Source organism: Notamacropus eugenii, chromosome 5 (genome assembly GCF_028372415.1).
Source record: "Notamacropus eugenii isolate mMacEug1 chromosome 5, mMacEug1.pri_v2, whole genome shotgun sequence".
Taxonomy (NCBI): domain Eukaryota; kingdom Metazoa; phylum Chordata; class Mammalia; order Diprotodontia; family Macropodidae; genus Notamacropus; species Notamacropus eugenii.
In genome coordinates this window covers 336,577,624-336,604,346 of record NC_092876.1, presented here as the reverse complement: position 1 = coordinate 336,604,346, position 26,723 = coordinate 336,577,624, and the positions used below count along the sequence as shown (strand labels likewise).

The window sequence follows — 26,723 nt, the reverse complement described above, 5'->3', positions numbered from 1 at the left end:
AAGACATATCTGTTTCAGGAGAAAGCATGCATGGAAATACAAGGTTATATAGACAGTTGTCACTGTGGTTGTTCAGTCGTTTTTAGTTGTGTCTGACTTTTTGCGATCACATTTGGGGTTTTCTTGACAAAGATACTAAAGTGGTTCACCATTTCCTTCTCCATATATAGGCAGACAGCAATTTTGATGGGCCAACAGAAAAAACTGGCCTTAGGATGATAAAATTTGGAGGTAAGAAATTCTGGAACAAATGTGGCCAACTTTAGAAATTTTCTTTATAACCTATAGAGCCTTGATTTCTAGGGATATAACTAATTTGCATATTCATAGCTTGTCAACAGGGAGATATATTCACCTTACCTGGGCATCTACCCCTTTCTAGGTCATGTACAGAACACACAGATCCCAAGACTGACCTCAAGGTGAGAACCTTCAAAGGCAAATTCACTGAGGATGGAAGAAGAGGACAGAGGCTGGTGTCCTGTGCTTAGAGTTCTCCTTACAACCATAGGAGTACTTCGTACAGGGATGGGGTGGAGTGAGTTATTCCCACCTCAAACACTGGAAAGAGCACTTATTATCTGGGAAACATTACCAGATATAATGCAGAAGTGACTATGGTACTGGGTAGCCAGGTGAAAAATACATACATGGAATCTAAAAACTGTTATAAGGATTATGAACCTAGAGCTATAAAGGGACTTTAGAGGTAGTAGTCCAAACACATACATGGAATCTAAAAACTGCTATAAGGATTATGAACCTAGAGCTATAAAGGGACTTTAGAGGTAGTAGTCCAAACCCCTTCATTTTACAGGTGAGGAAACTGAGGCCCAGGAAAGTGAAATGATTTGTACAAAGTCATATAGATAGTGTCAGGGAACAGATTTGAAAACAGGACTTCTAATTCCAGAGTCAGAGCTTGTTCCACTGTACCCAACCTTTAAAATAAAATAAAAGACTCAAAATATATCAAGAGTTAGAAGTTTAAAACAAAACTAGAGGAATTCATTTGAGAGGAATCAGGATATCGTAGCAACACCGCTAGATTTGGGATTAGAAGACCTAGATTCAAATTCTACTTCAGATACTTGACAGTGCATGACTCTGGGCAATTTACTTAGGATTCTTGATTCAGAGTTAGAGAGGAACCCAGAGGTCAGCAAATCCAATCCACTAATTTTAAAGACAAGGAAATGAAGAGCAATGCAGATCAGGAAATCTTACCAAGGTTACATATAATAAACATCAGTTTTTATTTAATTTATATTATTTTTATAATATAAAATATTTATATTATATATAATATATTTATATTGTAATACAAAATATTTATGATTATATAATTATATTTTATTTCTATTATTAAAATATGATTAGAAGATCAAATTAGATACATGTCAGCTGTTACTATTTTTTCCCCTTTTAACACTTTTAGTATATGTTTTCAAAATTTAGTTATTACAAAACACATCAGTTTGTGATGTTCTACTTGCTTTTAAAATGACCCATTCAATTGTTGAATGTATAGATTAATCAGTCAATCAACATACATTTATTAAGTGCCCAGGGATCTTATATTCTAAAACATGAGATTATCAATAGATAGCTGACTCAGTAGTGGATCCAGCTTAAGAGAATCCTTGGAAATGATCCAATGTAACGATCCAAGAGTTGACTCTAATTTTCTCCTCTGAAGGACTGGTCAGGGTCTGAACTCTGAGGGCAGTGGGCTCTCTGGACTGGGAAGACACTTCCTTCTTTCTTTCCTTTCTTTCTTCCTTCCTTCCTTGCTTTATTTTTTTCATCCTCCTCCTTTCCTTCCCTTCTCTTCCCTTCCCTTCCCTTCCCCCCTTTCCCTTCCTCCCTTCCTCCCTTCCTCCCTCCCTCCCTTCCTTCCTTCCTTCCTTCCTTCATTCCTTCATTCCTTCCTTCTTTCCTTCCTTCCTTCCTTCCTTCCTTCCTTCCTTCCTTCCTTCCTTCCTTCCTTCCTTCCTTCCTTCCTTCCTTCCTTCCTTCCTTCTTTCCTGGCTCTGAGCTGAAGACAGGAAGGATGAAAAAGCAAGGGACTAAAAAGTTTTATTCTTTAAGTACAGGAATAGAAAAGCAGTGGTTTGCAAAGAAAAAATGGAGTTGGGGTTGGGGGACGTCTGGTCAGACCACAGAAGGCACACTCACCAAAGTTCCAAGGGTTCTGGATACTCCAACCATCACGAAACTCTCCCCAGGTACCATACACACAACAGATGCTCCCTCGCCAGGAAGAAAAGCTGCAGAGTGTCCTTCTATTGGTCCAACCTACAACAAAGCCCAGCCCTACTCAAATCCCAGCTCTGAGTGGTTTAGGTGAGGGTGATGATTGGGTGGCAAGCATAATTCCCAAACCACTCCTGGATCCTGTTTCCCTGGGGAACTGGGAACGGGGGAGTGATGGAGAGGCTTGGAAAACAAGAGTATGGAAACAAATTTAAAAAATCTTTTTAATTTAACTGAAAATTTTAAGAAATAAATATTCCTCAAATTTAATGTCCTTTTCCAGATGTTTTCCCTTTAGGAAAGTATACAAAAGGTCAAGAACAAAAGCTAATGTCTGAGAAAAATGAGTTACGGACAATTGTTGTTTTTTAGCCTCCATTCTCAAAAAGGACCATGACATCAGGAAAGTGATGCCATGACTTGCAAGTGAATTGGATTTAAGTGAGGGAGGGCTGTGCAAAGTTAACAGCCTTGCTTCCTCCTCTGGAACCATCTGGGTGCAGTGGCATCAGGACAATTGAGATGACCCGTTAAGGATGGTAACCAAAATTAGAATAAGAAATCCCATATTTCTAGTTCATTAATTCTGTGTGTGTTTGTCCTTCATTCTAGAAGAGGACCATGACATCAAGATGATGACATGACTTGCAGTTGACTTTGATTTGAGTGAGGGAGGGCTGTCCAAGGTCACCAACCTCACTTTCTTCTCCTGAGCCATCTGGATCTAGTAGCCTGATATTTACCAAGAGGGCTGGAAATGGCCCAGGATGCAATGTGAGACCCTGGCCCTTTCACGCTAAGGTTTTATGGCATTCTCACTTTGAATGAGATACACCCATTCAATGAATAGGTCTCTTTAAGTAGTTACTTAACTATTTTAATAAAAGTTGGCCCCTTTAATAAAAACAAAATCAAACTGGGAGGAGAAGACCCTCAGGGTTTCTGGGTAAAAGAGAGACAATTACTATTTAGTATTTAAATCTACTCTGTTATGTGAGTGGGGACTTGTTGTCCAGTCTATGAGCTCCAGAGTGAATTGGGTTTGATGCTTGATCTTTGAGCAAGAAATGTGGCCAGTAAACCCAGAGGAAAAAAGGCAGCTTTTGGGGGTGGAACACAAGGAGGAGGAGAAGGAGGAGGGGGAGAAGAGCTGCTACTCACTCACAGATTGCGTTTGTCCTTCATTCTCAAAGAGGACCATGACATCAAGATGATGACATGACTTGCAGTTGACTTTGATTTGAATGAAGGAGGGCTGTGCAAGGTCACCAACCTCACTTTCTTCTCCTCAAATCAGTAATTCTAGATCATCATTTTAGATCATTATTTAAGATCATTGCCTTCTGCACTTCCTAAAGGATTAAAAGTTTTGACCCACTAAAAATAGCACCCTCTTTCCTCCCTGTGGAGGGATTAAGGTATTGATCATGGTTGAACCCTTGAGGGTAGTGGTCAAAGAAAGAAATGGGTAGTCTTTGGAAGAGATGAAGTGTTTATTGTTCCATTGTGGAATAGAAGGTTTATCACAAACTGTATTTTATCATATTGTGACTATTTTTCTTATTCAAGATTCCTATAAATGTTACTTCAACTTGTCTGAGGGCACAGGAATGGGGTGGGGAGATTATGTCAGTTTGGGTATTTTGTTATGTAAATTAGAAATGCTCAAATTTAGAATAATGTGAAAACAAATCATTTCTGTCAGACTTAAGTCTAAAACTCAAAGGACAGTATCAATATTTTTTCTTTGATAATAGTTTAGCTTGAATTCCTTGGGAGGAACTGGAGACCCACGGCAGGGCAAGAAGGACTGGGGAATGGAGAAGGAAGATGGTTAGAGAAGAGGGAAAGAGATTGGGGAGACCAGACTGCAGGAGAAAGGGTTCAGAAGGAGAAGGGAAGAGGGTATCACCTGTTCTAATTGGTTGAAATCGAAGGTCCCATAGCCCCTGCTGCCAGGAGCAAGGACAAAACAGGTTCCAGTTCCATCCACTCACTGGGTTTTGTTTCAGCCACTGTAGACACTTCAAGCGATAGTTTGGTCGTATTTCCCATTCTCTTTGTAATGTGTATATCTGAAAACCCTTGACACCTGGGGTGGAAGGTAGAGAAGGAGACAAGGAAACAGAGCGGAGGTTTAGACTAGGTCACAGCCATTGTTTAGTTTTATTTGAGGTTTTTAGGGATAATTGGTAGTTAAAAAAAAAAAAAAAAGATGCTCCCGCTTCCCCATACTAGTCTTCTGTCTTGTTTTCCTTCACTGCACGGTCTGGGATTTTCTCACAGGATCATAAAGATCACATATTTAGAGGTGGAACGGATTTCAGAAGTCATTTAGTCCAATTCTTTTATTTGAGACATGAGAAAACTCAGGCCCCAGTAGCTTACATGACTTGTCCAAGCTCACAAAAATAGCAAGAGAATCACCACGTCCTTTTTTGGGATTCCTTCCAAGAATCTCAGAGAAAAACATGAAGATTTTGTCAAGAAGGTTTTATTTACCCCAGCATGTCCAACAAGACAGGGATAAAAACATAGAAGCTACCGACAAAAGAGCTCCGAAAGTCAGGGTAAAAGTGAGGCTGAGGGTCACTGTGTCAGGAAGTCTGCTGTAAATCTTCTGCATTAGGAGTTTGATGTGTACAGAAACTTCCGGGGGCTGAGACCCTTCCCACGGTCCACGTAATAACCAGCTTCTCCTCCTACTCAATGGAATTTGTCTTAATTCTAATATTATTTTCATATCATGAATTATAAAATTGATTTGTCGGCAATCTCTTTCTGTTTGGTTTGGGGGCCAAAATTGCTACGTTCATATATGCTCTGTATTTACTATTTTTTTGAAGGTGTGTTATAAAATGAAGGTAATTCTGTTACCTGTTGTAGAACCTTTGATCTGATCTGGACGATATTTCTCCTCTGGGGGCCTTGAGATCAGTGGATCATTGTAGAAAAATTCATCTCCACTGGAAACAAAGTAAAGGACATGAGATTACAGTGCCTGCTAATAATATTAGGGGCTGTTAGTCTAAAATAAAGCGTACTGTGTGTCCTTTGGACAGAGCCCTGTACTAGACACTGTGAGGAATATGATCCATAATCCTAGGATGTAGGTAGGGAATGAATGAATTCACTCAATCAGGAGGCAAGGGAATAAAAATAGCCGAAAAATGAGACTGAGCCTGGTTGTGTCTCTCCCAAGAGAAGGGATCCTAGAAGGCAATTCAGGGGAGGGAAGGAGGAACTCAGTCCTCTAGCATTTTGGTTACAAATGACTTCACTGAGACATCTTTTATTCTCCTTCTTGATAGGGAAAAAAAAGTATAAAAGAAGAGAAATAAAAGGCAATTGCCATCTTGCATATATTTTACATTACTTATCTGTATAGATGTTGTATCCCACAACAACTTGAGGGGAGGAGCTGTTTTTATTTTTGCTTCTGTCTCCCCACTACTTAGCAAAGGGCCTGACACACAGTAGATGTCTGAATTGAATTTGAGTCAACATGAATAAGAGACATCCGTGTTATGTGGGGGGTGGGGGAGTGAGAGAAGGCAGGCATGGATATCTACATACCTGAAATGATGTTCTGTGTCCTTCCTTAGAATCAAGTATGAAAAAGTGAAAGTGAAATTTATAGTAACAGCCATCTTCCCCACATTACCTGGAGAAGCCTATGAGAACATCAGTGGCTGAGGACTGAGGCACAGCCCATTGCATACCGCCATTTTGGTAAAGGATCAGGGCAAAAGAGCGGCTCCCATCAGTCGTGAGGATGGCCTGGAAAGTGTTGTCCTAGAGGTTTGGGGCAAATATATATATATTCAGTGAGTATCAACTTTCTCTCTATTGCACAGACATCATTTTAAATACCACCCTTCCCTCTGACCCCTAACATACCCAGTGTTTTAGGCCAAGCAATAATGAGAAATATATATATATATATACCTATACATACACACATATATACACACACACACATATATATACATATATACACACACATACACACATATACATATACATACATATGTATGTATGTATTTGTCATCAACTCATTTAGGTCTTTAGAGAAGTTTTCATCCATGGCTCTCTCAAAGCATTTTACAAATTGGAAATTGCTTTCTTTACAACTCATTTCTAGGAGGTGAGAAAAATCATTTTATATTACAGTTTAAAGTTAAGAAAAGATAGTTTACAAGACATGATTAAAGGGATCAAAATTTCTTAGCTGGAATAAGAATGCTAAGGGAGAGCTTGATTAGCCTCTTCAGACATATTGTACATAAAATGGTGATCAAATATTCTTTGGCTTAAAAGAAGATAAAAGAAATTGAAGCAGCAGGGATGAGGAATTTCTTAAAGCATCATATATGTACATCTTGGTATACACAGCTTTTAGCTTGGGGCCTTATACATGACTGCTTTGCAATAAATAGTGGAATGAAGGAATGACTTTGGGCTAGACACTGCAAAGAATTTCCCATCTTTAAGGGTTGTGACTCCCTAGAGTAGGTTACTAAGTAGTTTTGGTTGAATCTTTCTCTGGAAAACTTTTAAGACCATGTTAAGTAGCTTTCTTACTTGAGGAGAAATTTGGGAGACCTCTCTAGCCTAAAGATTCTTGAATGCTTCTTTTCAGGTGTCTATACAGGGAATTTTCTGAGTCTTTCCACTTACCCCAGATATTCTTTGGGCTGGGTATGGAGGGGCTTTAACCCATGTGATCTTCAGGGTCCATCTAGCCTCATACTGGATCCCAGTATATTTTAGAATCTGATTTTCCATCTCTTTCAGGAAGCTGATTTTTTCCCCATAGAAGGTGTTGTATTCCTAGGAAGAAGAGAGAAAAATATAAAGACCTACCCAGAATCCCTTTCAGCTGCCCACCCCTCCTTCTTCTAGGTTTCTCCCTTAACTCCTACTCCTTTACCTACCTCCCATATGCATGAATGATTTTATATTTTTTCATCAACTTGAGTATTCTTATTAAATATCTCTCAATATTTTCCAAGCCTTTATCCCTTCCCTTGACCCCATCCTGAAATTTATACCATTACAAGTGGGGACCAGGTGTTTGCTTTCTGCTTTTAGTCTCTAACAGAGGATATTTTCAAAAAGAGTATCTTAATCGACTCCACCCCCTTTCTGTGAACAAAACAGTCCAAGAATTATTCTCTTCCTGTTATGACATAAGAAATTGAGGTACAAAGAGACTAAGTGATATCTCTTAGGATTTTCTGATCTATAAATGGAGGAGGGAAGAAAAGTAGATGAGATTACCTCTATGCTAGACCCTTCCAGTTCTAAGTCTATGATTCAAAAATAATAAAATTTATAGAGTGCTATATGCCAGGACTGTGTCACTTTACAGTTATTACTTCATTTGTCTTCATAACAACCTAACAAATACATATTATTGTTATCCCCTTTTACAGATGAGGAAACTGAGGCAAAGGTTAAGTGATTTGTTCAGGGTTAGTGTCTGAGGCTGGATTTGGGCTCATGTCTCTCTGACTCCAAATCAGGGGTTCTATCCGCTGAGCTGAAGTCTTCTGGCTTCTGACCAACTGTTCTTTCCACTAGGGCTTTCAGAGCTTGGACTTCTTTCGCTAGACCTGGATTTCCACCTTAGAAGTGGATCGTTTATTCTGAACACAGGATCAATTAGAAATCTGGTCACCAGCAGGAAGCTGGGATTCATGGAGAGGTGTTTGTTCTTCATTCTAGAAGAGGACCATGACATCAGGAAGATGATGCCATAACTTGCAAGTGAATTGGATTTAAGTGAGGCAGGGCTCTGGTAAGTCATGGTGGATGGGACTCCTAGCAATAAGGATCTAGCTGGCTGTCTTTCCTCTTCTCAGTCTCTCTAATTAAATCCTACCCCTTCTTTGTATTTGTATCTCCAGTGCCTTTCACAGTACCTGGCATGGACTTCTTAACTGATCTTTTAGAGCCCAGTTCATATGCTGACTTCTCCATGAGGTCTTCCCTTGCCAGTCCAGTTAGAAACAATTTCTGCCTTTGGCTTTCAATAGAGCTTCTGTTCCATTCATATAGTACTTAGCATATTCTGCCTTTGTCATGCATCTAAGTCATCTCTGTATCACCTCTTACTTCCCCTTTATTGCAGTAAAGCTTTTCAAAATTAAATAATTTAAAATAACCAGGGTTCATCCTACTTAACAAGTATAATTCAACTATGACAAGTCAATATTTATTTAAATTGATCATGTGAGAAGGCAGCTTCATGGGCACTGTAGTCCACTAAAGAACAAAGTGACTATGAAAAAGAGTCATGGGGAAGAGATTGAATATGATGCCATTTCTTTATCTTTCTTTTTGGCAGAAAAGAGAGAAGACAGCATGAAAGGCAAGAATTTCTGAAGAGCCTCACAGCAAAGGCTGGGGGATTGCATTTTGAAGAATGTAGACTTAAGTGAAATGAGATATAAAAGTTATAAAATGGCAACAGGTAAAAATATGAACAAGGTCAATGTAAATTCTATGAATCAAACAATTCTTTCTTTTCTTTTTAAAATTTTAAGTCACTTATTTAAAGTTTTGAATTCCAAATTCTATCCCTCCTTTCCACCTCTCCTTCCCCTCCCCACCCCCGCCATTGATGATAAGCAATCTGATATAAGTTATAGGATATAGGTTATACATGTACAGTTATGTAAAATACATTTGCGTATTAGTCATTTTGTACAAGAAGACGAATAAAAAATGGAAGAAAGTGAAAATGGCATGCTTCAGTCTGTATTCAAACAATATCAGTTCTTTCTTTGGAGGTGGATAGTATGCTTCATCGTTAGTTCTTTGGGATTGTCTTGAATCATTGCATTGCTGAGAATAGCTAAGTCATTCACAATTCTTTCCCAAACAGTATTGCTGTTACTATGTACAATGTTTTCCTGGTTCTGTTCACTTCACTATGGATCAGTTCATGTAAGTCTTTCCAGGTTTTCCTGAAGTCATCCTGCTTGTCATTTCTTATAGCATAATAATATTCTATTACGTAGCTTGTTTAGGCATTGCCCAATTGATAGGCATCCCCACAATTTCCAATTCTTAGCCACAACAAAAAGAGCTGTTATAAATATTTTTGTACAAATATGTCTTTCCCCCCATTTTTTTTGGATGTCTTTGGAATATAGACCTAGGTATTGCTCTCCAAAATTGTTGGTTTAGTTCACAACTCCACCAACAGTGCATCAAATGTCCCAGTTTTCTCACATTCCGTCCAACATTCAACATTTTCCTTTTTTTGTCAATTTGCCAATTTTGGTAGGTATGAAGTGCTAGCTCAGAGTTGCTTTAATTTGCATTTCTCTAATCAATAGTGATTTAGAGCATTTTTTTCCATATGACTAGAGAGAACTTAGATTTCTTTGTCTGAAAACTGCCTATTTATATCCTTTGACCATTTATCAATTGAGGAATGACTTGTATTTTTATAAATTTGACTCATTTGTCTATATATTTGAGAGTCAATTCTTACTAGCCTAAGATTTTGTGGGGGAACCTCTTGATAAAAAGACTAAAACTATTAAGTCACAGTAAAGACGCTGACTGGAATCTGTAGGAGTTTCTTCACCACAGAGTTCCCTATGTCAGTAAAAACTGAGGTCCAGCCTCTATCTCTATCTTATTGGCAAAACTATAGTGCAGTGCTATCAATTGGATGTGGGGCAGATTTAAACACCACTCGTTTAAGATACTGGGGTCCTTTCTAGGAATCACAGCTGGAAACAGTTACCTAGTTGAGCTCACTCTAAGGGAATTAGAAAATATATGCTTAAGGGCTAACCTAAAGTTATCAAATTTTATGTACCTGTGGGGTCCCAGTTTAAATGGTTTCGGTGACAATTTTGAAATCTCTGAAATGTATGAAGATGTTGCTAATGTGATAACCCGCCCTCCCCTAAAATGGGGAGGATGAATCAGCACTCAAATACGTGGTTCTGATTCAGATCCCTCCATAAATCCCAGGGCTCTCTACCTCAATTAAAAAAGGTTAACCACAGCAGAAGACTGGACCAAGAGTTCCCTGAAAGTTGGCAGGGATGTTCTTTTGTATCTATAAAGCCTGCCTCAACAAAATGCTGAGCACCAGGTGGAAGTTCAAGATATGTACATAGGACACTTCTAAATGCTTGAAGACGGCATGAAGCTACTACAGGCTTGAGACATCTAGCATACTAGAAAAAAAGTCACTTTGAAAATAAGACATCTAAAGAAAGTTCTGTGGAGGAGCTCCGAAAAAAAAGGCAATCATGTTAGGAAAAGCTGTTGGGAAAAATGCTATTTTCCTGCCTCAGGTTCCCATAATACACCTTTTTCTAAAAAAACAAAATAAAACTTTGGGTGCTGTTAATTTCCCAAGCAACATGTAGAGCAGCTGGGTTAAAGAACTTTTTCTTTTCTTTTCTTTTTTTTTTTTTTACCATTTGTTTAAAAAGGTGTGAACCAGAGGAAAAGCTAAGGAGCATTTACATTAAAGAACCTTTATTTTCAAGTGACCATCTCTATACTAAATGTAACATGGTATTTTTAAGCATTTGAGTTCTCTCAGCTGGTTCTGTTCCATATCAAGGTTAACTCAAAAGATCCTAAATAGCTGTCTGTATCAATAACATTACACTGACACCCCCCCATCTAGATGGAACTATTTTAAGGATACCCATTTACTTCTCAGGTTTCCTGAACGGTTACAACAATTAAGCCCTTGAGAAAGCTACATAAAACTGCATCCACTTTTTAACTTTTTTCTTTAGTGAAATTTCTTCTGCACTAAGCTCCGCTAGGAAAGCAGACTAGCATTCTCCCCATAGAACTGACTAATTTTTTTTCTCTCCTTGAATTCAGCTTCCTTCTTTCATTAGGGAATTTTCTCCTGCACCAAGACCACTGAGGAAACTGTTGTAGCATTCTCCCCAGCTTACCAACAAAATGCCCAGAAAAAGCGGTTATCTTTATGAGTAAGAGATAAGAAACAGGACTATTACATCTTTGACGAACTCTCAGTATGTATGTAGCTGGACTCTCTAGTTTCCAACTAGGTTGGAACACTATGCAGAAGTAATTTGAAGGGTCCACACAAGAATATAATTACAGCGTGGCTAAAACTTCACATCTTAGGGCAACTGAGTCGCCAACCTATGAAATAAGGGCTCGCTTTTCCCCCCCTTTCTTCCTCCTTTTCTTCCTTCCTTTTTTCCCCTTCTTTCCCCTAATTATATACTGTTGGTCTTCCTTCCTTTATGCCTTTTTTCCTTTCTCTCTTTTCTTCTTTCTTTTCCCTAATTAGATAATGAGTTTGGTTTCACGGAGCTTGGGCTGCACTTGATACACCAAATTCAGCAGGAATTCCACAGTGGCCTCCTTATTTTTCCGGTACTGGTCCTGGATTAAGGCTATTTTCGCCTCGGTCTCCTTCTCCAGTTCCACGCTGGTGGTGCCGTGGCTGCCAAGAGCCTCCAGCTCCCTGGCCTTGAATTCCGCCTCCCTCTTCAGCCGGTACTGTTCCACCTCATTCTGGGCTTCTTCCTTGGCTTGCTTCAGTCTCTCCAGCTTTCGCCGGCGGGCTTCGGTGATCTTTTCAATAGCGCGCCTCTCCGCCTGCAGAAGCTGCTGGATGCCCTGCGACTGGCTGGCCATGGCGAGCCCCACCGGAGCCCAGACGGCTGGCGCTGCCCCCCTCCCGCCTCCCCACGACTCTCCTTCCTCGCGTGTTCGTGGACCCACCCCACCCCATCTGCGGCAGCGGAGCCAAGACTACGCCATCAAGCATTTCCTAAGCACCTATTATGTGCTAAGGGCCAGAGCCACAAAGACCCAAAGTCCGCTGCCCGCAGCGCTTGTACTTTTACCAGGACAGACCGCGTAAGGGCAATACAAAATCTACACGGAGGATCAGGCGAGGTAAATTTCAGGAGACGCGTTAGGAGCTGCAGGGATGAGGGAAAGGGCTCGGGGGAGACCCGTGGGGCCTGGGCTGAGCTGTGAACAACGCTAGAGACTCTAAGAAACTGAGAGGAGAGAGTACGCATGGAGGGTGGAAATGGATGTGGTGAAGGAGAAACAGGAAGAAAGCCAATGGGAATGAACTGGGGAGGAAAGTTCAGTATGGCCCGACAGACGCGGCTTCCATGGTAATGCTACCTACCACCTTACTTCTCTGGATGCTTGTGAGGCTCCAATGAGATTTCATTTGTACCGAGCTTTGCAAAAGCGGCATATGATGGACGGCTATTACCGTTAGCTGATATTTCAATGCTCCAGAGAAGGCTTTGCCGCTGACCCTACAGGTGATAGGGAGCCCCTGGAGCGATAGGGCCAAACCTGAGCTTTAGGAAGCTAACTGTGGCAGATGTGTGGCGGATGGATAAGGGTCAGACTTGAGGGAGGAAGGCTAACTATGAGGCTATTTCAATAGTCCAGGGGACAGGGGATGGACAGTTAGGGTGTTTGCTGTGTTTGTGAAGAAAAGGGAATGAGTGTGAGATATGCTGTGCAGTCTCGGCAAGGAATTGGATAGGACTGAGAACGAAGACTCCCTACGGGGCAAAGGAGGGCAACTGAAAGAATGGTGACCTCAAGAGAAGTAGATGATTTAGGAAGAGGAGGAGGTCTGGGGAAAAGAGTGAATTCTGTTTCATACAAGTTGTTCTGGAAATATCTACAGCATAACCCATCCAAAATGTCTAATAAGGAGTTGGTGATGTGGGACAACATGGGATTGGACCTCAGAAGAATGACAAGGCCATTAAGGATCTAGAAGGCCACATGTGGCCTCAAGGCCACAGGTTCCCCACCCTTGGATGGGGACTAGGATGTTTTGTAAAAGACTCAAGTTGAGACCAGAATGGAACTAGGAATTCCTTAGGTGGAGGACATGGAGGACAGACTATAAGCTTTTAGAAGCAAGAATTGTGTTTCATTCATTTTAGCCCTGTGTCCTCTTCATTCCCTGACACCATGCCTTGCACATAGCAGATGCTCAATAAATATTTTTGACAGAATGAATAGCAATAGTCCAGACTTTTTCACATGATCCAGGGTTCTTGAAATGATCTAGTTTTGATGTGTGATTTCATTGATATAGGGAACTCTGGAGAGGAGCATCTGCTCACTGTGCATCTTAGAGAGTTTCCTGGGTCACACAGCAGGGTCAAATGACTTACCTAGAGTCACACAGCCAGTAGGCATCAGAGGCATAACAGCTCTTTGTCCACTTTACCATGCTGATAATTGTCTGGGTGCTCTTGATTCTGATTCTTAGTCATTCTTTTCCTCCCCTCCTTTCCACTCCTTCCACTCAATTCTTGACCTCCTTAGAAACATTTGAACCACGCCAGTCATACCCACCTTGTAAAATATTTCTCCTCGACCACTAGAAAAATCAGCATCCTTCCAAAATGCAGCCACTACGCACAAATTGTTGTTGGCTGTAAAGGACCCGAAAGGTGGGTTTGGGTAGGAGAAAACGTCGAATTCTGAGTTCGGGAAGATGATCTGGCCATTGTCTGTAAACTGAAGGTAGTCATGTTAGCATTCAGGCCCAGGTGCTTTTAGCAGAAGGGAGGGAGGGAACCAGGTGACTGTGTAGATGGGGCAGTAGTTGGCATCTCAGAGATGGCACAGTCTCTTGGTAAGTTATATCATTCATCCACTTACCTTCAGGTTAGTCTTTTAAATCATCCTATATATTTTGCTTCCCTAGGCATATTTGTTACAAGGATTTTATTTTACTTTTCTTTTTCCATTAGGCAGAGGAAGGTGGAAGGAGAAGGGGAAATAGGGATAGGGTAGAAACAAAATAAAAAAGAAAAGAAAGACAAGAGGGTCATTGAGACATCTTTTTCTCTTTTTTTTGGAAGGAGGAAGGGAAGGCAGTTGGGGTTAGGTTACTTGCTCAGGGTCACACAGTAAGTATGAAGTGCCTGAGGTCACATTTGAACTCAGGTCCTCTAGGCTCCTGGGTCGGGTATTCTACTCACTGTGGCACCTAACTGCCCTCCCCTTTTAAAATATAGAGAAGAGAGCAGAAGGCAATACAAAAAGGTCAGACAAGGTCTGGCTACAGGTTGATCTTTTTGTATATGTAAAGAAAGGCAGTTTATACATAGAATAGATATGTGTTTTCATGTACAATTTTCTTTTTCTTTTTTGCAATAGGCAAATTTGCATAGGCAAATACCTGTTCTACTAAGCATTCGATAAGTTCAGAATAAACATTTTGACAAAAAAATCATCCCACCTAACTCATTCATCATCCCATAATTTGAAAGAGCAGATAAGACAATGGCCCAGTCTAGGGACCCTTTCTCAGGATAACATTTTTAAATAATTGAAAGAAATGCTTAATCCAATTAGAGGTTAGTGAAATAAAGAGGTATTTCCCCCCCATCCTAGCTCATGGAATCCCTGAAGTCTATCCATGGACCCTTTGGGGGTCTGTGAACCCCAGGTTCCAGAAGAACCCTCTAAGTTGTTGATTAGCTCAAATACAAAAGAGTAGCTTGGAGCTCGAGTTGGTGATCTTGAGCCAGGGGGTCTGGGAACTAGGATGCACAGACAGGCTAAGCCATTAATTGGTCAGATTAGCAGAAGCTCCTCAATGTAACTTACATAGAGGAAATCCCGGAGCTTTGAACCAAAGGGGAATCCAATCTGAGGCTTGAAGACTCCTACAGTAAAGTCCACTGTCATACTGACATGTCTTTGATCCTGTCCATAGGGGAAGAGTGGAATACCTGAAAATGGAAGTAGAAGAGAAATGAGAGATCTTTGTAGGGGAAGCCTGGCCATACGTAAAAGGATTCTCCAGGTACTACCTCATCTTCAAAAGCAAATCAACTTGGTCAGTCTCTAAATGAGATCAGGGGCTATGCCTAGCACTGATGCTGTCTTCTTCCTTCTCTGGGCTCCTCTTCCTTCTGCTTCCAGAATCATTGCACAGAGGAGGAGTGTGGGAGACAATTTCAAGTTGTAATTTCTTAGCTTGTATGTAAAACAATAGACTCATAGGATATTATTGTCACCCTTACCCAGTGCAGTGATGAAAGGACAGCAACCGGATTCCCCAGGATCCAGAGGTTACATGGATAGACAAGAAGGAGTCAGGAAATTTTGGGTCTGAGTCTTGCTATGACTTTGGGGAAGTCATTTAACCTCTGTGAATGTTTCCTCATCCAAAAATGGGGATCATAAGATCAGTAGGCCCTACCTCAAATTCCTCTTTGAGGTCAAAAAACATAAAATGTAAAATACTTTTAAGCACTATATAGCACTATATAGTTGTAGTTAAAAGTACTATGTAGTATGTAAAAAGTACTATGCAGTTAAAAGCACATACTTTTAAAAAGCACTATGTAGTTATTTACATATAATAGTAATGGTAATTGTGTATGTGTGCGTTCGTCCTTTGTTGCCAAAGAAGACCATGCCATCGGAGAAATGATGACAAGACTTGGACTTGATTTTGTTTTGAGTGAGGGAGGGCTGTGCAGGTCACCAGCCTCACTTCTCCTCCAGAGTCATCTGAATCCAGTGACCAGATATTCATCTGGAGATGACCCAGGATGAGGCAAATGGTTAAGTGACTTGCCCAAGGTCACACAGCTAGTAAGTGTCAAGTGTCTGAGGTGAGATTTGAACTCAGGTCCCTCCTGACTCCTGCACTGGTGCTCTATCCACTGCACCACCTAGCGGCCCCTAATGGTAATTGTAATTATTAAGCAATAGAGGTGAAGACAGACTAAGAAACTAGACCCAGGAGACTTAGATCATCAATGGTAGAACTAGGAAGGTGAGATAAATGAGTATTAATAATCAATGATTTGGGGAGATCCAGACTTCTCCCCTTTTTTTAAAATCCTGATTTCCAAAGTTCAGTTTCTTGAAGGACATTACTGATAATGAGACTGGACTAACTGGAGAGGTTGTCATTTCTAGGTTTGGGAAAGGGAGGTTCGCCATCAGCCACAGAAAGAGAAGGGTGGAATGTTATCTCACCATGAGACACCAAGGACTTTTAGGGATTATAATAGCCCCACCCATCAACCCCACAGCTGTTTCTAGACTGGTCCCCACAGCCCTTGTCCAGGAGAGCAACTCTTGTGAAGGAGGGACCTGCTAAATGTCTCTGCATATGATTCAGTCTTTGACTCCTCAGTAACCTTGGTCTGGGATGTTGTGGGGTGTTGAGTAGAGGTTGTCCCCTGGAATGTTGTTGTCGGGTGAGTAGGGGTTGAGAATTCACCTGTTGTCAGAGTGGAGGAGCTGGTAGAAGACCCTGTTGATGGTGATATGGTGGTTGTGCCCTGAATTTCTGTGGTCTGGGAGGTTGTTGTCTGTTGAGTAGAGGAACTGTCATAGGAGGCTGTTGTTGTTGTTGTGGGTGTGGGTGAAGATGTTGTCTCCTGAGTTTCTGTGGTCTGGGAGATTGTTGTCTGTTGAGTAGGGGTTGTGGATTCAGCTCTTGTCAGAGTGGAGGAGCTGGTAGAAGACCCTGTTGATGGTGATATAGTGGTTGTACCCTGAATTTCTGTGGTCTGGGAGATTGTGGTCTTTTTAGTAGGGGTTGTAGATTCAGCTGTTGTCAGAGTGGAGGAGCTGGTAGAAGACCCTGTTGATGGCGATATGGTGGTTGTGCCCTGAATTTCTGTGGTCTGGGAGATTGTTGTCTTTTTAGTAGGGGTTGTAGATTCAGCTGTTGTCAGAGTGGAGGAGCTGGCAGAGGAGGCTGTTGTTGTTGTTGGGGGTGTGGGTGAAGATGTTGTCTCCTGAGTTTCTGTGGTCTGGGAGATTGTTGTCTGTTGAGTAGGGGTTGTCCCTTGGGAGATTGTTGTCTGTTGAGTAGGGGTTGTGGATTCAGCTGTTGTCAGAGTGGAGGAGCTGGCAGAGGAGGCTGTTGTTGTTGTTGGGGGTGTGGGTGAAGATGTTGTCTCCTGAGTTTCTGTGGTCTGGGAGATTGTTGTCTGTTGAGTAGGGGTTGTCCCCTGGGAGATTGTTGTCTGTTGAGTAGGGGTTTTGGATTCAGCTGTTGTCAGAGTGGAGGAGCTGGCAGAGGAGGCTGTTGTTGTTGTTGGGGGTGTGGGTGAAGATGTTGTCTCCTGAGTTTCTGTGGTCTGGGAGATTGTTGTCTGTTGAGTAGGGGTTGTCCCCTGGGAGATTGTTGTCTGTTGAGTAGGGGTTGTGGATTCAGCTGTTGTCAGAGTGGAGGAGCTGGCAGAGGAGGCTGTTGTTGTTGTTGGGGGTGTGGGTGAAGATGTTGTCTCCTGAGTTTCTGTGGTCTGGGAGATTGTTGTCTGTTGAGTAGGGGTTGTCCCCTGGGAGATTGTTGTCTGTTGAGTAGGGGTTGTGGATTCAGCTGTTGTCAGAGTGGAGGAGCTGGCAGAGGAGGCTGTTGTTGTTGTTGGGGGTGTGGGTGAAGATGTTGTCTCCTGAGTTTCTGTGGTCTGGGAGATTGTTGTCTGTTGAGTAGGGGTTGTCCCCTGGGAGATTGTTGTCTGTTGAGTAGGGGTTGTGGATTCAGCTGTTGTCAGAGTGGAGGAGCTGGCAGAGGAGGCTGTTGTTGTTGTTGGGGGTGTGGGTGAAGATGTTGTCTCCTGAGTTTCTGTGGTCTGGGAGATTGTTGTCTGTTGAGTAGGGGTTGTCCCCTGGGAGATTGTTGTCTCTTGAGTAGGGGTTGTGGATTCAGCTGTTGTCAGAGTAGAGGAGCTGGCAGAGGAGGCTGTTGTTGTTGTTGGGGGTGTGGGTGAAGATGTTGTCTCCTGAGTTTCTGTGGTCTGGGAGATTGTTGTCTGTTGAGTAGGGGTTGTCCCCTGGGAGATTGTTGTCTGTTGAGTAGGGGTTGTGGATTCAGCTGTTGTCAGAGTGGAGGAGCTCGCAGAGGAGGCTGTTGTTGTTTTTGGGGGTGTGGGTGAAGATGTTGTCTCCTGAGTTTCTGTGGTCTGGGAGACTGTTGTCTGTTGAGTAGGGGTTGTCCCCTGGGAGATTGTTGTCTGTTGAGTAGGGGTTGTGGATTCAGCTGTTGTCAGAGTGGAGGAGCTGGCAGAGGAGGCTGTTGTTGTTTTTGGGGGTGTGGATGAAGATGTTGTCTCCTGAGTTTCTGTGGTCTGGGAGATTGTTGTCTGTTGAGTAGGGGTTGTCCCCTGGGAGATTGTTGTCTGTTGAGTAGGGGTTGTGGATTCAGCTGTTGTCAGAGTGGAGGAGCTGGCAGAGGAGGCTGTTGTTGTTGTTGGGGGTGTGGGTGAAGATGTTGTCTCCTGAGTTTCTGTGGTCTGGGAGATTGTTGTCTGTTGAGTAGGGGTTGTCCCCTGGGAGATTGTTGTCTGTTGAGTAGGGGTTGTGGATTCAGCTGTTGTCAGAGTGGAGGAGCTGGCAGAGGAGGCTGTTGTTGTTGTTGGGGGTGTGGGTGAAGATGTTGTCTCCTGAGTTTCTGTGGTCTGGGAGATTGTTGTCTGTTGAGTAGGGGTTGTCCCCTGGGAGATTGTTGTCTGTTGAGTAGGGGTTGTGGATTCAGCTGTTGTCAGAGTGGAGGAGCTGGCAGAGGAGGCTGTTGTTGTTGTTGGGGGTGTGGGTGAAGATGTTGTCTCCTGAGTTTCTGTGGTCTGGGAGATTGTTGTCTGTTGAGTAGGGGTTGTCCCCTGGGAGATTGTTGTCTGTTGAGTAGGGGTTGTGGATTCAGCTGTTGTCAGAGTGGAGGAGCTGGCAGAGGAGGCTGTTGTTGTTGTTGGGGGTGTGGGTGAAGATGTTGTCTCCTGAGTTTCTGTGGTCTGGGAGATTGTTGTCTGTTGAGTAGGGGTTGTCCCCTGGGAGATTGTTGTCTGTTGAGTAGGGGTTGTGGATTCAGCTGTTGTCAGAGTGGAGGAGCTGGCAGAGGAGGCTGTTGTTGTTGTTGGGGGTGTGGGTGAAGATGTTGTCTCCTGAGTTTCTGTGGTCTGGGAGATTGTTGTCTGTTGAGTAGGGGTTGTCCCCTGGGAGATTGTTGTCTGTTGAGTAGGGGTTGTGGATTCAGCTGTTGTCAGAGTGGAGGAGCTGGCAGAGGAGGCTGTTGTTGTTGTTGGGGGTGTGGGTGAAGATGTTGTCTCCTGAGTTTCTGTGGTCTGGGAGATTGTTGTCTGTTGAGTAGGGGTTGTCCCCTGGGAGATTGTTGTCTGTTGAGTAGGGGTTGTGGATTCAGCTGTTGTCAGAGTGGAGGAGCTGGCAGAGGAGGCTGTTGTTGTTGTTGGGGGTGTGGGTGAAGATGTTGTCTCCTGAGTTTCTGTGGTCTGGGAGATTGTTGTCTGTTGAGTAGGGGTTGTCCCCTGGGAGATTGTTGTCTGTTGAGTAGGGGTTGTGGATTCAGCTGTTGTCAGAGTGGAGGAGCTGGCAGAGGAGGCTGTTGTTGTTGTTGGGGGTGTGGGTGAAGATGTTGTCTCCTGAGTTTCTGTGGTCTGGGAGACTGTTGTCTGTTGAGTAAGGGTTGTCCCCTGGGAGATTGTTGTCTGTTGAGTAGGGGTTGTGGATTCAGCTGTTGTCAGAGTGGAGGAGCTGGCAGAGGAGGCTGTTGTTGTTGTTGGGGGTGTGGGTGAAGATGTTGTCTCCTGAGTTTCTGTGGTCTGGGAGATTGTTGTCTGTTGAGTAGGGGTTGTCCCCTGGGAGATTGTTGTCTGTTGAGTAGGGGTTGTGGATTCAGCTGTTGTCAGAGTGGAGGAGCTGGCAGAGGAGGCTGTTGTTGTTGTTGGGGGTGTGGGTGAAGATGTTGTCTCCTGAGTTTCTGTGGTCTGGGAGATTGTTGTCTGTTGAGTAGGGGTTGTCCCCTGGGAGATTGTTGTCTGTTGAGTAGGGGTTGTGGATTCAGCTGTTGTCAGAGTGGAGGAGCTGGCAGAGGAGGCTGTTGTTGTTTTTGGGGGTGTGGGTGAAGATGTTGTCTCCTGAGTTTCTGTGGTCTGGGAGACTGTTGTCTGTTGAGTAGGGGTTGTCCCCTGGGAGATTGTTGTCTGTTGAGTAGGGGTTGTGGATTCAGCTGTTGTCAGAGTGGAGGAGCTGGCAGAGGAAGCTGTTGTTGTTTTTGGGGGTGTGGGTGAAGATGTTGTCTCCTGAGTTTCTGTTGTCTGGGAGACTGTTGTCTGTTGAGTAGGGGTTGTCCCCTGGGAGATTGTTGTCTGCTGAGTAGGGGTTGTGGATTCAGCTGTTGTCAGAGTGGAGGAGCTGGCAGAGGAGGCTGTTGTTGTTGTTGGGGGTGTGGGTGAAGATGTTGTCTCCTGAGTTTCTGTGGTCTGGGAGATTGTTGTCTGTTGAGTAGGGGTTGTCCCCTGGGAGATTGTTGTCTGTTGAGTAGGGGTTGTGGATTCAGCTGTTGTCAGAGTGGAGGAGCTGGCAGAGGAGGCTGTTGTTGTTGTTAGGGGTGTGGGTGAAGATGTTGTCTCCTGAGTTTCTGTGGTCTGGGAGATTGTTGTCTGTTGAGTAGGGGTTGTCCCCTGGGAGATTGTTGTCTGTTGAGTAGGGGTTGTGGATTCAGCTGTTGTCAGAGTGGAGGAGCTGGTAGAAGACCCTGTTGATGGTGATGTGGTGGTTGTCCCCTCAGTTTCTGTGGTCTGGGAGGTTATTGTCTGTTGAGTAGGGGAACTGGCGTGGGAGGCTGTTGATAAGGTTGTGGGTATGGGTGTAGATATTGTCTCCTGAGTCTCTGTGGTCTGGGAAGTTTTGGGGTGTTGAGTAGAGGTTGTCCCCTGGAATGTTGTTGTCTGTTGAGTAGGGGTTGAGAATTCACCTGTTGTCAGAGTGGAGAAGCTGGTAGAAGACCCTGTTGATGGTGATATGGTGGTTGCGCCCTGAATTTCTGTGGTCTGGGAGATTGTGGTCTGTTTAGTAGGGGTTGTAGATTCAGCTGTTGTCTGAGTGGAGGAGCTGGCAGAGGAGGCTGTTGATGTTGTTGTGGGTGTGGGTGAAGATGTCATCTCCTGAGTTTCTGTGGTCTGGGAGATTGTTGTCTGTTGAGTAGGGGTTGTCCCCTGGGAGATTGTTGTCTGTTGAGTAGGGGTTGTGGATTCAGCTGTTGTCAGAGTGGAGGAGCTGGCAGAGGAGGCTGTTGTTGTTGTTGGGGGTGTGGGTGAAGATGTTGTCTCCTGAGTTTCTGTGGTCTGGGAGATTGTTGTCTGTTGAGTAGGGGTTGTCCCCTGGGAGATTGTTGTCTGTTGAGTAGGGGTTGTGGATTCAGCTCTTGTCAGAGTGGAGGAGCTGGTAGAAGACCCTGTTGATGGTGATATGGTGGTTGTGCCCTGAATTTCTGTGGTCTGGGAGATTGTGGTCTTTTTAGTAGGGGTTGTAGATTCAGCTGTTGTCAGAGTGGAGGAGCTGGTAGAAGACCCTGTTGATGGCGATATGGTGGTTGTGCCCTGAATTTCTGTGGTCTGGGAGATTGTTGTCTGTTTAGTAGGGGTTGTGGATTCAGTGGTTGTCAGAGTGGAGGAGCTGGCAGAGGAGGCTGTTGATGTTGTTGTGGGTGTGGGTGAAGATGTCATCTCCTGAGTTTCTGTGGTCTGGGAGATTGTTGTCTGTTGAGTAGGGGTTGTCCCCTGGGAGATTGTTGTCTGTTGAGTAGGGGTTTTGGATTCAGCTGTTGTCAGAGTGGAGGAGCTGGCAGAGGAGGCTGTTGTTGTTGTTGGGGGTGTGGGTGAAGATGTTGTCTCCTGAGTTTCTGTGGTCTGGGATGTTGCTGGCTGTTGCCTTGATGTTGTAGAGTCAGCTATTGTCAGAGTGGAGGAGCTGGCAGAGGAGGCTGTTGATGTTGTTGTGGGTGTGGGTGAAGATGTCATCTCCTGAGTTTCTGTGGTCTGGGAGATTGTTGTTGTCTGTTGAGTAGGGGTTGTCCCCTGGGAGATTGTTGTCTGTTGAGTAGGGGTTGTGGATTCAGCTGTTGTCAGAGTGGAGGAGCTGGCAGAGGAGGCTGTTGTTGTTGTGGTGGTTGTGGGTGAAGATGTTATTTCCTGAGTTTCTGTGGTCTGGGAGATTGTTGTCTGTTGAGTAGGGGTTGTCCCCTGGGAGATTGTTGTCTGTTGAGTAGGGGTTGTGGATTCAGCTGTTGTCAGAGTGGAGGAGCTGGCAGAGGAGGCTGTTGTTGTTGTTGGGGGTGTGGGTGAAGATGTTGTCTCCTGAGTTTCTGTGGTCTGGGATGTTGCTGGCTGTTGCCTTGATGTTGTAGAGTCAGCTATTGTCAGAGTGGAGGAGCTGGCAGAGGAGGCTGTTGATGTTGTTGTGGGTGTGGGTGAAGATGTCATCTCCTGAGTTTCTGTGGTCTGGGAGATTGTTGTTGTCTGTTGAGTAGGGGTTGTCCCCTGGGAGATTGTTGTCTGTTGAGTAGGGGTTGTGGATTCAGCTGTTGTCAGAGTGGAGGAGCTGGCAGAGGAGGCTGTTGTTGTTGTGGTGGTTGTGGGTGAAGATGTTATTTCCTGAGTTTCTGTGGTCTGGGAGATTGTTGTCTGTTGAGTAGGGGTTGTCCCCTGGGAGATTGTTGTCTGTTGAGTAGGGGTTGTGGATTCAGCTGTTGTCAGAGTGGAGGAGCTGGCAGAGGAGGCTGTTGTTGTTGTTGGGGGTGTGGGTGAAGATGTTGTCTCCTGAGTTTCTGTGGTCTGGGAGATTGTTGTCTGTTGAGTAGGGGTTGTCCCCTGGGAGATTGTTGTCTGTTGAGTAGGGGTTGTGGATTCAGCTGTTGTCAGAGTGGAGGAGCTGGCAGAGGAGGCTGTTGTTGTTGTTGGGGGTGTGGGTGAAGATGTCATCTCCTGAGTTTCTGTGGTCTGGGAGATTGTTGTTGTCTGTTGAGTAGGGGTTGTCCCCTGGGAGATTGTTGTCTGTTGAGTAGGGGTTGTGGATTCAGCTGTTGTCAGAGTGGAGGAGCTGGTAGAAGACCCTGTTGATGGTGATATGGTGGTTGTGCCCTGAATTTCTGTGGTCTGGCAGATTGTGGTCTTTTTAGTAGGGGTTGTAGATTCAGCTGTTGTCAGAGTGGAGGAGCTGGTAGAAGACCCTGTTGATGGCGATATGGTGGTTGTGCCCTGAATTTCTGTGGTCTGGGAGATTGTTGTCTGTTTAGTAGGGGTTGTGGATTCAGTGGTTGTCAGAGTGGAGGAGCTGGCAGAGGAGGCTGTTGATGTTGTTGTGGGTGTGGGTGAAGATGTCATCTCCTGAGTTTCTGTGGTCTGGGAGATTGTTGTCTGTTGAGTAGGGGTTGTCCCCTGGGAGATTGTTGTCTGTTGAGTAGGGGTTTTGGATTCAGCTGTTGTCAGAGTGGAGGAGCTGGCAGAGGAGGCTGTTGTTGTTGTTGGGGGTGTGGGTGAAGATGTTGTCTCCTGAGTTTCTGTGGTCTGGGATGTTGCTGGCTGTTGCCTTGATGTTGTAGAGTCAGCTATTGTCAGAGTGGAGGAGCTGGCAGAGGAGGCTGTGGATACTGTCGTACCTGTAACGCTTCCTGCAGAAAAAGATAGAATTTTCTGGTTAATGTGATTTCCCCTTCATTGGGAAGGAATTTAGCGTTGGGGTGTTTTTCGGGTCCCATCAGGGTCCTGGTGTAGAGTACAGAAGGTTTAGCTTTAACTGGCCCTTGGAAACTAGGAGATAAGAGGCAGGAAGGGAAAGTCCCTCAGGCATCGGAATATTTCCTACATAGACGTTGAGAGGGAGGTTGGAGAATCATATGTGAGCAACAGCAAGCAGAGCAATATGTCTTGATCATAGGTTATATAGAAGGGAATACTTGTATAAGAAGCCTCAGTGGAGATGACTGGGGTGTCGAAGAACAGCAAATATAAACTGATGAATTTAATTTGATTCTGGAAGTAATAGGGAATTCCTGGACCTTGAGGGGTTTGGGAGAGTTGGAGCATTATCACACCCTCACCTTAGAAAAGTCTGCTTGACAGCTATGTGAAGAATGGATTGTATTTGGGAAAGCCTTGAGATGGGGACACCAATTAAGAAGCCATTGCAATGGTCCAGGTGAGCAGGCTTGAGGACTTGAACTAGGTAAGTTGTTATGTGAATGCAGAAGGGAACGTGTATGAGAGATATTGTGAAGGGAAAATCAATGACATTTGTTGAGAGATTGGTTATGTGGAGTCGGTTTGAGAGCTAGCAGTTGAAGATGATGCCAGTTGTGGGAGGGTGGTGGTATCCTTGGCAGTAATAGGGATGTTCGAAAGAAGAGAGGACTAGGGAGCAAGTTAATGGCTTCTCTTTTGGAAACATTGAGTTTGAGATGCATATGGAGGAAGGGGAAAGGGAAGGAGAAGGGAATACACATTTATCAAGAGCCTACTACATGCTAGGCACTCTTCACAGACATCCCATTTGATACTCACAACCTCAGAAGGCTCATGCCACAATTATCTCCTTTTTATACTGGAAGAATATGAGTATAGCTAGTAGTGTTTTTTCTGGGGAAATGAGTAAGCACAGTGTAATGCCTGTTAGGATATAGTTCCAAACTGCTTTCCAGAAAAATTAGACCAACTCAAAGTCCTACCAACAATGCATTGGTTTGCCTGTCCTCTCCCATAGCCCCTTTAAGTATAATTTTCCTTTTGTGTGTGTGTGTGTGTGTGTGTTATATGTATGTATGTATTATATACATATATATAATACATACATATATATATTTCAATCTGATATGTGTGGGATCCCAATGGTTTTTAAATTTACATTTCTTTGATTATTAATGATTTGAAACATTTTGCATATAATTGTTGATAGTTTAAATTTCTTCCTTTGAGGACTTCCTGTTCATATCCTTGGACCATTTATCTATCAGGAAATGACTCTTTTTATTCTACACTTGTACCAATTCCCTATATATTGCAGAACACAGACATTTATCAAAGTTAATCCAAAGATTTTCCCTTATTAACTGCTTTCCTTATAATTCTAATTATACTGATTTTATTTGTGTAAAAACTTTTCAATTTTTATGCTCAAAATTATACATTTTATGTCCTATGATCCTTCATCCCTCTTTTTTGAGGCGATCACAAACCCTTTCTCTATCCAAAATTATGAAAAGTATCTACTTTCATTCTCCTCTAATAAGTTTATGAACAATCCTTAATCTATCCTATATCCATTTGGAGCTTAATGATGTGAGATCCTAATTTCCCTCAGACTGCTCTCTTATTTTTTCAGAAGTTTTCTTGAAGAGTGAGTCATTACCTTCAGAATTTATGTCCTCAATCTTACCAATCACTGTGATACTGTGATCAATTTCTTATGGATTTTGTACTGAAAATGTTCTCTTGATCAATTTTTCTATTTTGTTAAATAAATGGCAACTTGTTTTGGTGGTTGCTGCTTTGTAGTGTGAGTTTTTAGATGTGGCATTACTAGACCCTGTATTCCGACTTTTAAATCTTATTTTCCATCAAATCCTTGACATTTTGTTCCTCCAGATAAATTGTGTTATAACTTTGTCCAGTTCTATAAAGCAATTCTTTCATAATTTGATTGGTATGGTGCTGAACCTGTAAATGAGTATTACCACTTTATTATATATGATAATATATAAAAAATTATATATAAAAATTATATATATAATAAACAATATATAAAAATTACACACACTATATATAAAAGAGCATACTTTATTATATTTTATTATGTCATAAATATTTATTATGACTTTAATACCTTAAAACTGCACTAAGACTTTTGAGATAGATACTGTTAGTACTGCACAGCAATTGATTCCTTCATTATTTGCCTTTATTATTTATATGATAATATAGGAGGATCATCCATCTTAACAGCAAGATCAATGACTTCTATGGGAATCTTGTTCATAACTGTCTCTTGTTCAATGACACTATTCCAATTCAACAAATCATGGTGGCAGAGTGAATAGAACACTGGACTTGGAGTCAGGAAGACCCAAATTCAAATCCAGACTCAGTTGCTAGCTGTGTGACCCTGGGCAAGTCACTTTACTTCTATTTGCCTCCATTTCCCCATCTGTAAAACTGAGATAATTGTAGCACCTCTCTCCCAGGGTTGTGAAGATAAAATGAGATAATAATGGTAAAGTGCTTTGCAAACCTTAAAGTAAAATATAAATACTAGCTATTATATAGAGATATAATATATGTATATGTGTGTGTGTGTGTGTGTGTGTGTGTGTGTGTGTGTGTGTGTGTATCAAGGGATCCTATCCGAAAGGAGCTCACAAACTCTTTGGGGGTGGGGAGAGTGGAGACAGGTCACAAGAAAATATATTTGCTTTTCTCTAGTGGTCTCAATATTGGGAGAATGAAGAGCCTATTGAATGATGGAAAGAAATGGTGATGTCAGAATCCAAAGACCTCTTTGCTGGTTCTATGCTGGTTCTGCCTTTTACTGTGTGATCATGCTCAGGTTGTTTGAATTCTCTTTACCTTGGTTGCCTTTTCTAGAAAATGGAGGTTATAGTAGCTGTCCTATTCACCTTGTAG

General features: G+C 43.0%; 1 protein-coding gene and 1 pseudogene across 2 annotated transcripts in view; both read right to left on the bottom strand.

The window, feature by feature from the left end:
* MUC4 (mucin 4, cell surface associated) overlaps window positions 1-26,723 on the bottom strand; it is a 76,852-nt gene that overhangs the window by 29,504 nt on the left and 20,625 nt on the right. For both annotated transcript variants that reach the window (XM_072613693.1, XM_072613694.1), the window contains exons 2-9: window positions 16,529-23,719; window positions 14,896-15,020; window positions 13,633-13,797; window positions 6,937-7,089; window positions 5,921-6,051; window positions 5,134-5,222; window positions 4,169-4,348; window positions 2,179-2,298 (exon numbers count right to left, since the gene is read on the bottom strand). In XM_072613693.1, the coding sequence (XP_072469794.1) occupies window positions 2,179-2,298; window positions 4,169-4,348; window positions 5,134-5,222; window positions 5,921-6,051; window positions 6,937-7,089; window positions 13,633-13,797; window positions 14,896-15,020; window positions 16,529-23,719 (8,154 nt within the window). The remainder of the gene's footprint in view (window positions 1-2,178; window positions 2,299-4,168; window positions 4,349-5,133; window positions 5,223-5,920; window positions 6,052-6,936; window positions 7,090-13,632; window positions 13,798-14,895; window positions 15,021-16,528; window positions 23,720-26,723) is intronic.
* LOC140506478 (V-type proton ATPase subunit G 1 pseudogene) lies at window positions 11,547-13,224 on the bottom strand (annotated as a pseudogene).